The 12060-nt window shown below is 46.2% G+C and overlaps 1 protein-coding gene across 6 annotated transcripts in view; it reads right to left on the reverse strand.

The window, feature by feature from the left end:
• Positions 1-564: 564 nt before the first annotated feature.
• Positions 565-12060, reverse strand: part of LOC144136360 (uncharacterized) — a 47237-nt gene continuing 35741 nt past the window's right edge. The window contains exons 7-10 of one of the 6 annotated variants that reach the window (XM_077668625.1): positions 9462-10167; positions 6389-6934; positions 5585-5689; positions 565-895 (exon numbers count right to left, since the gene is read on the reverse strand). In XM_077668625.1, coding sequence (XP_077524751.1) covers positions 5609-5689; positions 6389-6934; positions 9462-10167 — 1333 coding nt within the window. In that variant the 3' untranslated portion in view covers positions 565-895; positions 5585-5608. Of the gene's footprint in view, positions 1403-5584; positions 5690-6388; positions 6935-9461; positions 10171-12060 lie in introns of all 6 variants that reach the window. The other 5 variants (XM_077668624.1, XM_077668623.1, XM_077668622.1 and 2 more) reach the window with 5 other exon arrangements.

Here is a 12060-nt window from a genome sequence, read left to right on the forward strand (position 1 = left end):
AGCATTGTTTCTATCAGGGTACGATTTATGCAGCTTTATTCCAATGAAACAACTGAAGCAGCACTTCACCTTTTTCCTTGGTTTTTCCATCACCATTGATGCTGTCCATTAAAGAATATTTATTTTCCCCTCTTCTAAAATCCCTAGGTATACCATTCGTCCTGTGTACTTCTTCCTGTGTCCTTGTTTTTTTGTAGCGCTATAAAGAACTTCGAGAAACTATGCTTCACCAACTAACCCCACAACGCGTTTTGTTAAGTATACCATTCATGGGTGAAATTCATTACTGTAGCAGAGAAATAAACTCAAAGGCAAGCAGGCAAACAATCAAGTTGATGAACTCGGATAAAGGTAAGCTAACTTCACTGCTGCATGCAAATTTTTGAGGCACACTCAACCCTGACCAGTGAATTACGAAAAATAGTTGTTTATTTCATTTTCACAAAGTTACAGGGTGTCTTACCCCAAGAAAATACACATTATACACTGTGGTTCAGTCCCACAAAGACCTGAATCAAGATCTTTGTAGCAGGCCAGGAGTGCAGCCCGCTGTCATTCCATAACTGCATGCAGACTTGTTCATTTATTTTCACAAAGTTACAGGGTGTCTCACTGCAATCAAACAAAAATTATACACTGTGGTTCAATCCCACAAAGACCTGCATCAAGACCTTTGTAGCAGGCCAGGAGCGCAGCCCGCTGGCATTCCATAACTGCATGTAGACCTTTGTTCATTTTTACAAATTTGCAGGGTGTCTCACCCCAATCAAACACAAATTATACACTGCAGTTCAGTTCCACACAGACCACAATCAAATACTTTGCAACAGAAGACCAGGGGGGCAGCCAACTGGCATTCCATGATTGCATGTAGACTTCACAGAAGGAATTTGTTCTGCAAACAAGTAGATGCACACTTCCACATTTTTTAACAGCACCAGAACAGAAAACAGTTCGAAAACAAAACCATACATTACATATCTGAAAATGACATCAGGTTCTTATATTACCCAGCAATGCTTGGAGCCATAAACGTTAGTATTAAACCTATGCAGAAGACTCATGAGGGTATAGACACTCAGCCTCTAAATTCAACAGTGGTGCACAATGACCGAACTGCAATAACGCTGCCCTTGGTAACTAATAGCAAGCTGCCAGCAAAAAACGGTTTGGTTGTAGCTCTGTAACCAGCAAAACAGTTGAATAGCACAGCAAACTTTCCAAGAAAAATCACACACACATGCACAAGGATACACAGGCAAATAACGACGATGCTGACACATACAGGAATGATTTACAGGTGCACGTTTAACGACCATGCTTCGGGTGCAGGAGTTCACGAACAAGCACCACAATGTCCTTATCTTGAATCACTCTGGTGTCAAAAGTGCGTTCTTCACTGCTGCAATAAAAAGTAAAAATTTCCAACAGCTACTTTGGTTTTACGATGCTAATCAACAGAAACAAAATAATACTGCCTTTGTAATGTAAAGCAAGTACAACATTGTCCCTCCATTTACAAATGACAATGCCAAGCTACCAGAAAATAAACTCCTTGAAAGGATTCATAGGGTACAAATGCCAGCATGACACAAGCAAGTTCAGTGAGACTGAATCTGCTCAACTACAGTGCACTTTTTGTCTTAATTTTTTTTAGTGCTCCTGTTTTTTCCTTATCACAGTAGCTACAAAGCAAGCCAAATAGCACTGTTCACAGAAATTAGCAAAATGAAAGGCAGAAATTAATTCCCCAAAGAAACCATGCCTGGCCTGATACATGGCAAGCCAAACATAGAAGTGCGCATTCACACAGGTGCAAAAAAAAACAGGTGCAAATAAAGCAAAGGAGGAGAGACGAGTGAATGGGTAGAGGCGTTTGGTGCTGCCTTCAGTCCATACGCAGGCAGATAATTAAATGAACAATATTTGTAGCCCTATGGCTACACTCAGGTGGACATCAGTGAATAATAATCTTTATTTGTGCAAGCGGTATTTTCAGCCCCGCCCCCCTCCCCCCAAGTTGCAAGCAAAAGTTTGACATGCTCTATAACTAACACAGTTACAAGGAGCAAAAAGTTCAACAATCTCCTTATGTGAAACAGTGGAGTCGCAAGAACTGCAGACCCTGCAAGGCCATGCCCTCTTTAGGCTACATTAAAACTAAAGTACTCAACAAAAATACAACCAAAGCCCCGCAGCTTTCTGCAATCACCAAAAATATAGGAATTTAGCATTTTTTATGGAATTGTGTGTTAGCAGCCCCAATTTGTTACTGTTCCTGAAGGTATAGTTATGAAGACAAAGAAGAGGGAAGTGGCGCGGGACGGAGCACTCGCGCTAGGCCCGCAGCCATTAAATCATATCATCTGTCATCACGTCGTCCCGCTCCTTGGCTTGCCATCTGAAGGCTTGCCACCTTGGCTTGCCACTTGAAGCTGGACCGCTGGTCCTGACCGCTGGACCTGAAGGGCAACCGCTCATCCTATCATTTCGTTCATCTTGGTGGCAAGCCTTTCATCTTCTTCTATCCTTTCTGATCAGGCTCATAGTCACCTCAGCATTCAGACTTCAAGCAATCGATCGGGACGATCGCTCGGAGGACCCGGGTCATGTTACGAAGCCGAAGAAGAGGGCAGTGGCGCGGGATGAAGCGCTCGCACTAGGCCCACTGCCATTAAATCATTTCATCTGTCATCATGTAGTTTTGCTCCTTGGCTTGCCACCTTGTACCAGTATCAACATGAACCATGAACGAAAGAACAATAGGAATGGGATCATTTAGCAATAGGAATGTTCATGAAAGATAGATAATGGTCTACTTTTACATATAGTGGGGCGAGTAATGCGGTACTTGACTTGGGCTTTGAAGCAAATAGCAGTATTTGGAAATCTCAAATATTTGCAAAGTATTTTGAAGTGTGAATGTGGGAAAAGTATTTTGAAGTGTGAATGTGGGAAAATGTGCCTTTAATCTGGACAAAGAAAGTAATCAACCCTCAAATACAGTCCATGATTGATTATTCGGACATTACGGGAATCGCTCAAACGTTCGAAAACTCAGCTTCAGCTAAGAAACTCCAAATTAATAAGCTGCTGGAAGTAGTCAATGGTCACTGCAACACTGCCATGCGACCACACCATTAGTTTCATTTTGGTGCGCGTCATGTACACTGATAACAGCACGGTGACCGCATCAGCCAACTCGGCCTTCTGACAGCTGCACTGTTGCGGATGTCACTGACGAAGGTACGTGATAGGGTGAAGCCCAGATGCAAAACCAAATGCATCGCAGCGGGAACTGCTCTGCGCAGGCCTCACAGAGAGCCCGAACCAGAAAGACAAAGATGAGAAAGAATGCATAAAGCCAGAACTAACAAAACGCCGGAGACAAGTGCTCGTCAGCCTGCGTGCTGCATGCCGCTTCTGACACGTGTGCAGTTTCTTCACTGACATGTTTTGAATTTTGTGTAATGCAAGACATCTTGGTGGATTGCCCATGCCCGGTCAGTACACTCGCTTCACATCGGAGATGCACGTAGCATTTGAGTGCATGTGGCAAGTGTATGTGCTCTGTGCAATCTAACTAACTAAAGTTGCTGAGCCAAATTTAAGTCCTCCACAACACCTAGCAGGACCGTGCAATCACGTATGCGCAGTGCGGTCAGGTGACCGTATGCCGCGCAAATAAGGTATAGGAAATCGACCTTTCGGACGACTGATCTGCACATGCAAATCCCTAGCGGCACATGAGAAACAATCTGCATAGCGGTGCTCCACGCAGCTCCCATAGCACACGAATGAGAAATGATCAATGATTTTTGTGTGCAACTGCTGTGGTACTCGAGCCATAGGCATATGAGACACCCAGTGCCGAATGGAAGCGGCTTTGTGTTTCGACTTGGGCAATGAGCACAGTGTTCTGTCACCGATGAGCAGCACCTCGCCTTAGAAGAACGACCAGTGTGCTTACAGCGTGCGCCACTTTGGCTCTTGTGCATTGCTCTTGTGAGCAATGCATACCTTACTGATGACGTCATCGGTGGTCTAAATCCATAAGTTGACGCCGCACAACCTGCCTTCATGCTACCACAGTACTTCCTCCTCCAGTTTCCTCCTCACGCAGTCTTCAATATCATAGTCTTTCATCCTCCGCTGCACTCCATGCTCGGTTAAACTGAAGGCATGCCACTCAACCCAGGAACAGGCGCCTAAAAGCTGTGCTCTAATATGTCTAACACCCTAGAAAGCTCTAGTAAGGAGAAGTATCTGTTCTGCAAGCTTTCATTTCTTTCAATACTATATCCTCCAGGAAAGAAAGTGAGCAGCTAGCTAGTGATCAGACTTTTGGAGAGCTGCCGCCCACCTGCTGGCACAGTCACCACATCACATTGGGAATGGTGAACATTGTCAATAGCGGGCATTGCATCAAAAGAGCACCATTAGTCAGACAGGACAGCAATCATTAAGCGATGCTGAATTACCATAGTCACCTTTTATTTACTGAAGGAACATTTGGGGTATGCAAGGCATGCTTCAAAAAAAACCTTTCATAATTATTGTGTGCATGTTTTCGTGAGGAATTTTGTACAGTCATCTGACCCTGCAGAAGTTTAATTTTCTGCTGCAAAAAGAAAGAGGCTCTAATGATAGCAACTCCAGTTTTCTGTGTGCCATTGCAGAATATTTTACCCACTTCTTCTGAACTAGTAGCCCAAATTCAGGCAATTTCAAAAGCCACCAATTCACTAATTCAAACTATTCCCCACATTTAATTAGAGGGCTTTGAATTAAAGAGGCTCTGCTACAATTAAACTACATTGTACGAAATCTTTTGGACATGGCCAAATTTATAACTGCAGTTTCTAGCTCTGGAGTGAATCCAGTACAGCTCTCGAAAGTAAAGATTTCAATTTAAACGAGTGCCTACAGCTTTTCCAGCTTTTCAACAAGACCCTGCATTTTAAATGGGCTCTGAAGGGGCTCTCAATAAAGGTGTGGTATCCCTGGGATGCTAAAGGATGCTGCTTCACAAATATCTTCCAGCACTGCTGTAAAAATGACAAAGTGTCAAGGCATTACAAGAAGTTAATGTATAAACAAACAACCAAATCAATGAAGCTACAAGAGGTGAAAACTGGAAATCACCATCAAGGAATGACTATGCTACTGCTCCGTTAAAACTGTATCCTGTAGTCCCTAGAAAAATCAGAGATAGTGAATGGCAGATAACTAAAACCGAAGTAGGGTTGCGACAACCAAGGCAGCATTGGTGACAGTATCATAGCATGAGCAAGCAGTAATTATAAGGGCAGAACACTAGCAGCAAGCTTAAACCAATCACATGAAATTCATAAACCTCACCTTTCCATGACAGAACCACGGTAACCACCATCACCAACATGTGCAAAGCATGGGAGATTATGCACAGAGAAGCTACAAATGCAAGCAACTCCGTGTAACGACCGCCAACTGAGATGAGCAGCACGGGCAAGGTTGAAGACGAGACTGAAGGCACGCGTGGAGGAGAAGTGAGGAGCCACAAGCAGAGCAAGCAGGGTGTATCGAGTGCACCGGGAGAACTCACCAATGCGTGTACACAACGCAGCAGCTAAGAGGAGCCAGATGGCTTGTCTCCCTTCCTCCTCTTCTTCAAACGAGCCCCACCTCGCCGGGAAGGCGGGGCCCGTAGCTGAAAACATCCAGGGTCTACCTTTCACACGAGAGCGCCCACCCCAATTCTTGCTGGCAACAAAAAAAAAAAAAAGGCCAGCTCACTTTTCGAACCTGTTTCCTTTCAAATTCTCACAAACGCAGGTTCAAATTATATCATGTGCCCTACAAATGGCTACTAAAAGCTGGAGCACCCAAGATCACAGTTCCAAACCACGCCGATGCAGCATTTGAATTTACATTTGGTTCTATGGGCCGCGCTACTGCCTCGCACCACCAGCAGCAGGCCATTCCCATGTACGTGTTTCGCCGTGGTTTAAAAATAAGTCTTTGAAATAACGTTTCATACTTTCACAATCTGTTCTAGGATGTTCATGGTTGCTCTTCATGAGGAGACATCACAAGCGAAGTGTGAAATCAGAAAACTGCTTTGTAGACATTCATTTCCATGTATTCCTATGTGCACTACACCTACTTTTTACCCCCAGTAGAGTCTGGCTGCCATGAGCACCCGTTTTGCTTGTAAACATGGTGCAGGTCTCTAGTGTGTATTGGGTTAACTTCCTAAAGCTACACATAGGACTATAAGGGAAGATAAGGTGAAGGGCACCAGAATTTTTTCAACAACCTGAGATTATTAACGCAGCCGACATCACACGGGCATTTTCGCACCTCGCTCCCATCAAAACACCACCCAAAGAAGCTACCGCTCACTTACTTGTTCGCCAGAGTGCTGCCGCTGCTGTTGCCGCTGCTGCTGCTGTGGCTGCTGCTGCTGCGGCTGCTGCTGCGGCTGCTGCTGTGGTGGCTGCTGCTGCGGCTGCTGCTGTGGCGGTTGCTGTGGCGGCTGCTGTGGCGGCTGCTGTGGCGGCTGCTGTGGCGGCTGCTGCTGCGTCTGCTGCTGCTGCGGCTGCTGCTGTGGCTGCTGCTGTGACTGATGCAATGGCTGCTGCTGTGGCTGACGCAATGGCTGATGCAATGGCTGATGTGGTGGCTGATGTGGTGGTTGATGCAGTGGCTCCTGTTGGTGTTGCTGGTGCTGATGGAATGGCTTATGTGGCTGATGATGATTCTGTTGGTGATGCGGCTGATGCTGGTTCTGCTGCTGATTCTGCAGGGGTTCTGATTGATGCTGATTCTGCTGCTGGTGTTGCTGATGCTGCTTTCTGCCAGTACTGGATGTAGTGTGCTGTTGTTGCTGGCCAGCCTTTTGGTGTGGGCGATGCCCCACATCACCAGAACCATGTCCACCACCGCCACGAACCTGCATGCAATCACATTGAAGAAAGAGAAGACACCATAAGAAATTGCGAACGCGGTAAAAACAGCATCCTGCTCGCAAAAAATCACTTGTGCTGCACCTTCCCTAACCCTTCTTCCATTGTGCCTACTTTTTCTACCAACAAACTAGGTGGTTGCAAACGAAAGTAGGACCAATCAAGAAGCCAAGTAAATTGTGCATGGTGCTCCCTTACCAGAAATGTTACAACGCAGCTTGCCCATATTTAGCACACGAGCTGGAAGACACAAACCAAACCTAAGCTCCGGAAGCCTAAACCAAATTGTATGGGACAAGAGAAGATGAAGGCTTTGTGCTTTCTGTTGTACAGCAACGTAAACCCTTTGGACGTTGCCTTCATTTGTAAAAGAATGTGCCCTACAGGGCAGGGTGCACACCAGGCTATGGCTAGAAGAGCTCATTATGAATTTTTTGGTGCTCACTTGAAGCTGCTGGCAGCAGCTACTTGGCTCTTGACGGAAACAAGACAATGGAACATTTCTCTGCTGGCCCAAACTTAACATAGCAAGGTATGCGAACGAGAAATTACTTGAAACCTAAGTGCACTTTCATGACCATGAAACAACAATCATTGCAACATAATAGGCCCACATATAAATTTCCCCAAGCATCCATCCACACTGTTTCATACACTTGCATGAAGTCAACTCACTCAAATATTTTGCAGCATCCTCAATAACACGCTCCTTGATGATAATGATCGCACAGTCAACTAACAACAAAAACGTAATGCAGCATTTTAGTTCTTAGATCTAGAAATCTGCAATGTCAAGTTGGTACGAATAATGCTCCGAAAGCTCCCGTACCAGATTCTTATTTTATGACTAACCCATTTAAGGTGGATCCACACGACAGACCGGATCGCAGACCGATGACTCATGTGACGCGGTCCGCCTGTTCGCAACAAGCATTCACACAACAGAACAAAATAGCAGACAACAGCGCAGACTAACCCTTGGTCCTAGAGCCCTTGCACAAGCAAAGAGCCGCGCGTGGGCATACTGTTGTCCAGGGCAGCTGTCAATATGGATGCCGGCCTGAGGCGTGGCAGCTGTGCACTTCTGGTAATGCTGCACTGTTTTGCCAAAGTATTGCCATGCTAGCTGTCGTGCTCATAGCGACATAAAACGAAGATGTTAGCGGTTCTCTGCAGTGCAAGCAATCGTGCTTACTGCAATGACAACTACATAAACAAGCTACATTCAAACCTTGGAAGGCAAACACGTGGACTGCTGCCTTCATGCTCCTGGTAAGACAAAGCTTACACAGCGTAACATGTAAGCACTCTAAAACACCAGACAAAAGCGAAAAATACCTTCAAGTGACTGACTTGTGCAGCCGCAAAGCTAATGCATCAGGTGTCGCATAGCTGTGACAGGCTGTCACGGTAATTTGTAAGCAAAACCACAGTGGACAAAAAAACTGCCTGAAAGTGACAAAAAGAACTAGTGCTGCTGCAAAATAGAAACGGCTGTCGCACAATATTAAAGAGCTCCTGCAATCTTTTTAATGCGACTCTGAGTGAGACATATTGCTGCTCGTAATACAAACATCGCACTAAAATGATTGGGACATAGAACAGTGCGACGCTCATTCGTGTGCACTTCGTGGTCATGCAAGCCAGTCCCTTAAAACTGTTTGTTGCTTTCCTCCAAAGATTTAGTGTGATATTACGTTGCACTGTGCATGCTTGGGTACCAGGAGAATGGATGGAGAACTTTCGGCGAGAGGAATAATTAAAAAAAGAGACATTTGTGAAAGATCCGAGCTGTGAAAGGTCTCCTGGCCATATCGCGAATTGCAGCTCATGGACCGAAGCGGAGCAAGAGAAATCAGTGATGTAGGGTAGAGTCATGCCCAACCTCGAGGGCACATCGCGAATTGGCCCGTCGTGTGAATCCATATTTACTAGAAACTTTGAAATACAACCGAAAAAATACTTTATGACAGCAGTGTTCATGAATGGGCTTCAAACGGGCCTTTTCATTCTCAAACAGGGCCACAAACTAAGTTATGTCCTTCTGTCACAGCCGGCGTATGAAGCTGTCCTATTTCAAAGTCACAGATTCGTACCAGTTTGGTGCAATATACCAGATTTTTATCACTATGGCACCACAAATCTTGTTAGGTGTACTGTAGTCTAGTGCAACTGGCCCACGGATAGCACACTTTTCTTTTTTCAACAATTAAGAAAAAGATAAGCAGTGATTGACACCCCTTCCATTACTCAATAATTTGAAGGAACCACTGCTCATGAAAGACAGTGACAGATATTGAGACTTCAGAAGCCAAACAATTTGCCGATTAATTTTGCACAACTTGTTAGTGAGCTAGAGACCGATTCACCCTCTTGAGCCAGCATTTATCCATTGCTGACCGCACAGCCCATAACCAGACACTGTGCTGTCTTCTAAGTCAGGAAGTAGTCCTGTCTGAGAATTTCTGCTAGACTGTGCTGCGATTTCAGCGCACACAGGGTACAGCAACTTACTGATTTCGGCGGCCTTGGCGGACGCCCGTGTGGTGGGTGCTGGCACTGGAAGACAGAATTGCTGGCACTAAAGTCACTGCCTTCACTGGATGCAACACGAGAAGGCGGAGCCATGGGTGGAATAACATGGGGAGGGGGCACACTGATTGAGGTTACTGCAGGTGGGGCCACAACAGGTGGCGCCATTGGCGACCCAACTGACGTGGATGTAAATGGTGGCCAAAGCGGTGGTGGTGGTGGAAGCAGCAAGGGTGAGCCATCAAGCGAGGGTGCAGCCGAGCGAACCGCTGCGCATGTCCTCTGAAGTTCCACCATACTCTGCGCGAGCAGAGGCATGTATCGACTGCACAGTGAGAGCCATTGGTCAAAGCTGACAGTGGGCTCCGCAACCGATGTTGGTGGTGGTGGCGGCAGTGGTGGTGGTGGTGCCGAAGGTGGCGCTAGCAGTGGCGGTGGTGGCGGCACACCCCCAGAAGTCAGGTGTCTGGCGTCTATGCTGCCTACAATGGTCATACCATTGTGCATCAATGGCACGGATGGGGCCTCACCAACCATCCCTGAGTGGTGCTCAACACCTCGGCCCCTCGCAGAACCCCAGCCTTGGCGTGGAAAGCGTGACACCGCTCCCCGGCGGTTCCCGCTGCCTCCTCGCGCCTCCCGTCGTGACTGCTCCAAGACCTGGCGCAGTTGCTCCTCTTCGGCGCTGCTGCTGACACATGACAGTTAGGAACACTTCAGTAAAAATGCAATAACACCGACAGCTTTGCGACAACCTTCATTCGCAGAAGGCTCACAAACCTTTCTCTATATGCAAAATGGTCACAGTCCGTCACACAAGTGTGCGACGAGCTGTATTATGGGCTTTGCATGAACCCGTCCTCAATCTCCAGAGCTTCACAGCATTGAAAGTACAACAGAAAGCACAACCACCAGCACAACCGCACAGACACCAGGAGCCAACTACAGTAGCTGACTGATTTTTCGGACTCCAATAATTCGGACTTGCGTGATATTTCAAACCTCGCTCAGGAACTTTCACACACATCACAGGGATGTGTACATTTTCACGACCTATATTTCATGACATAAAACATGCTTTATCATCAATCATGCTTATTGCTTAGTATTAGAAAGTGCAATGATTTGGCCCAAATACAAGGCACGGGCACTCGGCAAGTTTAGCAAGGACGCAGTCAAAGAGAAAATGTGCGTTTTATACAGCTCACATAATGTCTGATCTGGATTCGAAGAAATCAGTAACCAATGCATGCGGTACAGCCACTGAACCAGAGGTGTGACCAATGAACATGATCCAGTGCAGGCTGAGATTACATCATTTCCCAACCGTGGCTGCGGTTCCATTCAGGCGTGATAAGATCTCCTTCTTTATAGCCCACCATGAAGAGATTTTGATGCAGCAATGAAGGCCTCTCCTGCCGACCTCCATTTAACCATGTCCTGCACCTGCTGTGGTTACCACACACCCACAAACTTACTAGCCTGATCTGCCTATCTGACTTTCTGCCACCCCTTGCTGCGCTCACATTCTTTTGGAATCTATTCCATTACCCTAAGGGGCAATTAGTTAACTTGCTTTCACATTACATGCCCTGCCAATGCCCATTTATTCTTCTTGATTTCAATTAGGATATATTAACTTGAGGTTCGCCAGAGTTTTGCCTATTATGTAGTACAGTAAAAGCTCGTTAACATGACTCCCATAATTTCAGAAATCCGGATAACTGCCGGCACAGTCCCAGCCAACACCTATGTAAGCCTGTGGCATCGAACGCTCGCTAATTCGGACACTACTGGTCTCACACCGGTTAATTCAAGCAGGCTCTCGAAGAAAGGCCACGTCCAGGTATGACCGGGCAGCAAGAGATCATCGAAATAGCCCTACTGCAAACCTGAATTCCATGCTGCAGAGATCACAGTGATGTCTCTCTCACAAGTTTTAATAAAAGAATCTGTAAAGGTTAAAAAAATCATACTGTACAGGCAGCGCAACAGCAATAGGAGGGCCCCGTGGCGTAACAGTGCAGCTTCCTGGCCTGTTGATGGCATGGCAAAAAGGCATGACCTGCGGGACTGCAAGCAGTACCGGCGGCATGCGGTGTGCCACAGACACGTGCAGCCCAGATATGACATAGGCATGACTCTGGCTCAGATACAAGTTAATATTATCACTTGTGGGTGGAATATAGCAAAGGGCAAAATTCGCTATCTTTTCAAGCCAGTTTATCTCAGTAAAGTGATTCTTAGAAGTTCACGAATTTTTCGGACTGCTGAATTACTTCGACCACTCTTCGGGTTCCGCAGTCTGAAAAATCGGGCAGAGACTCGAAGTGTTCCCGACTTTGCGGCTGGCACCCCCAAGGCTTATTTGCCCTAAAGACAGTGAATATCTATGACAACATAGTTGTCCAACCAACATCCCCCTCCATTTATTTTTGTCCTATAGGCGACATTGCTGACAAATTCACAAGTGTGGCGGATCAGGCTAGTTGGTGCAAGTATGGCGTTTTTCAAAGTGGTAAAACAACACGGACCAAGCGCTCTTCCCTCTCTGTTCTTTCTCCGTCCGTGTTGTTTTAGC

This window comes from Amblyomma americanum, chromosome 6 (assembly GCF_052857255.1).
Source record: "Amblyomma americanum isolate KBUSLIRL-KWMA chromosome 6, ASM5285725v1, whole genome shotgun sequence".
Lineage (NCBI taxonomy): Eukaryota > Metazoa > Arthropoda > Arachnida > Ixodida > Ixodidae > Amblyomma > Amblyomma americanum.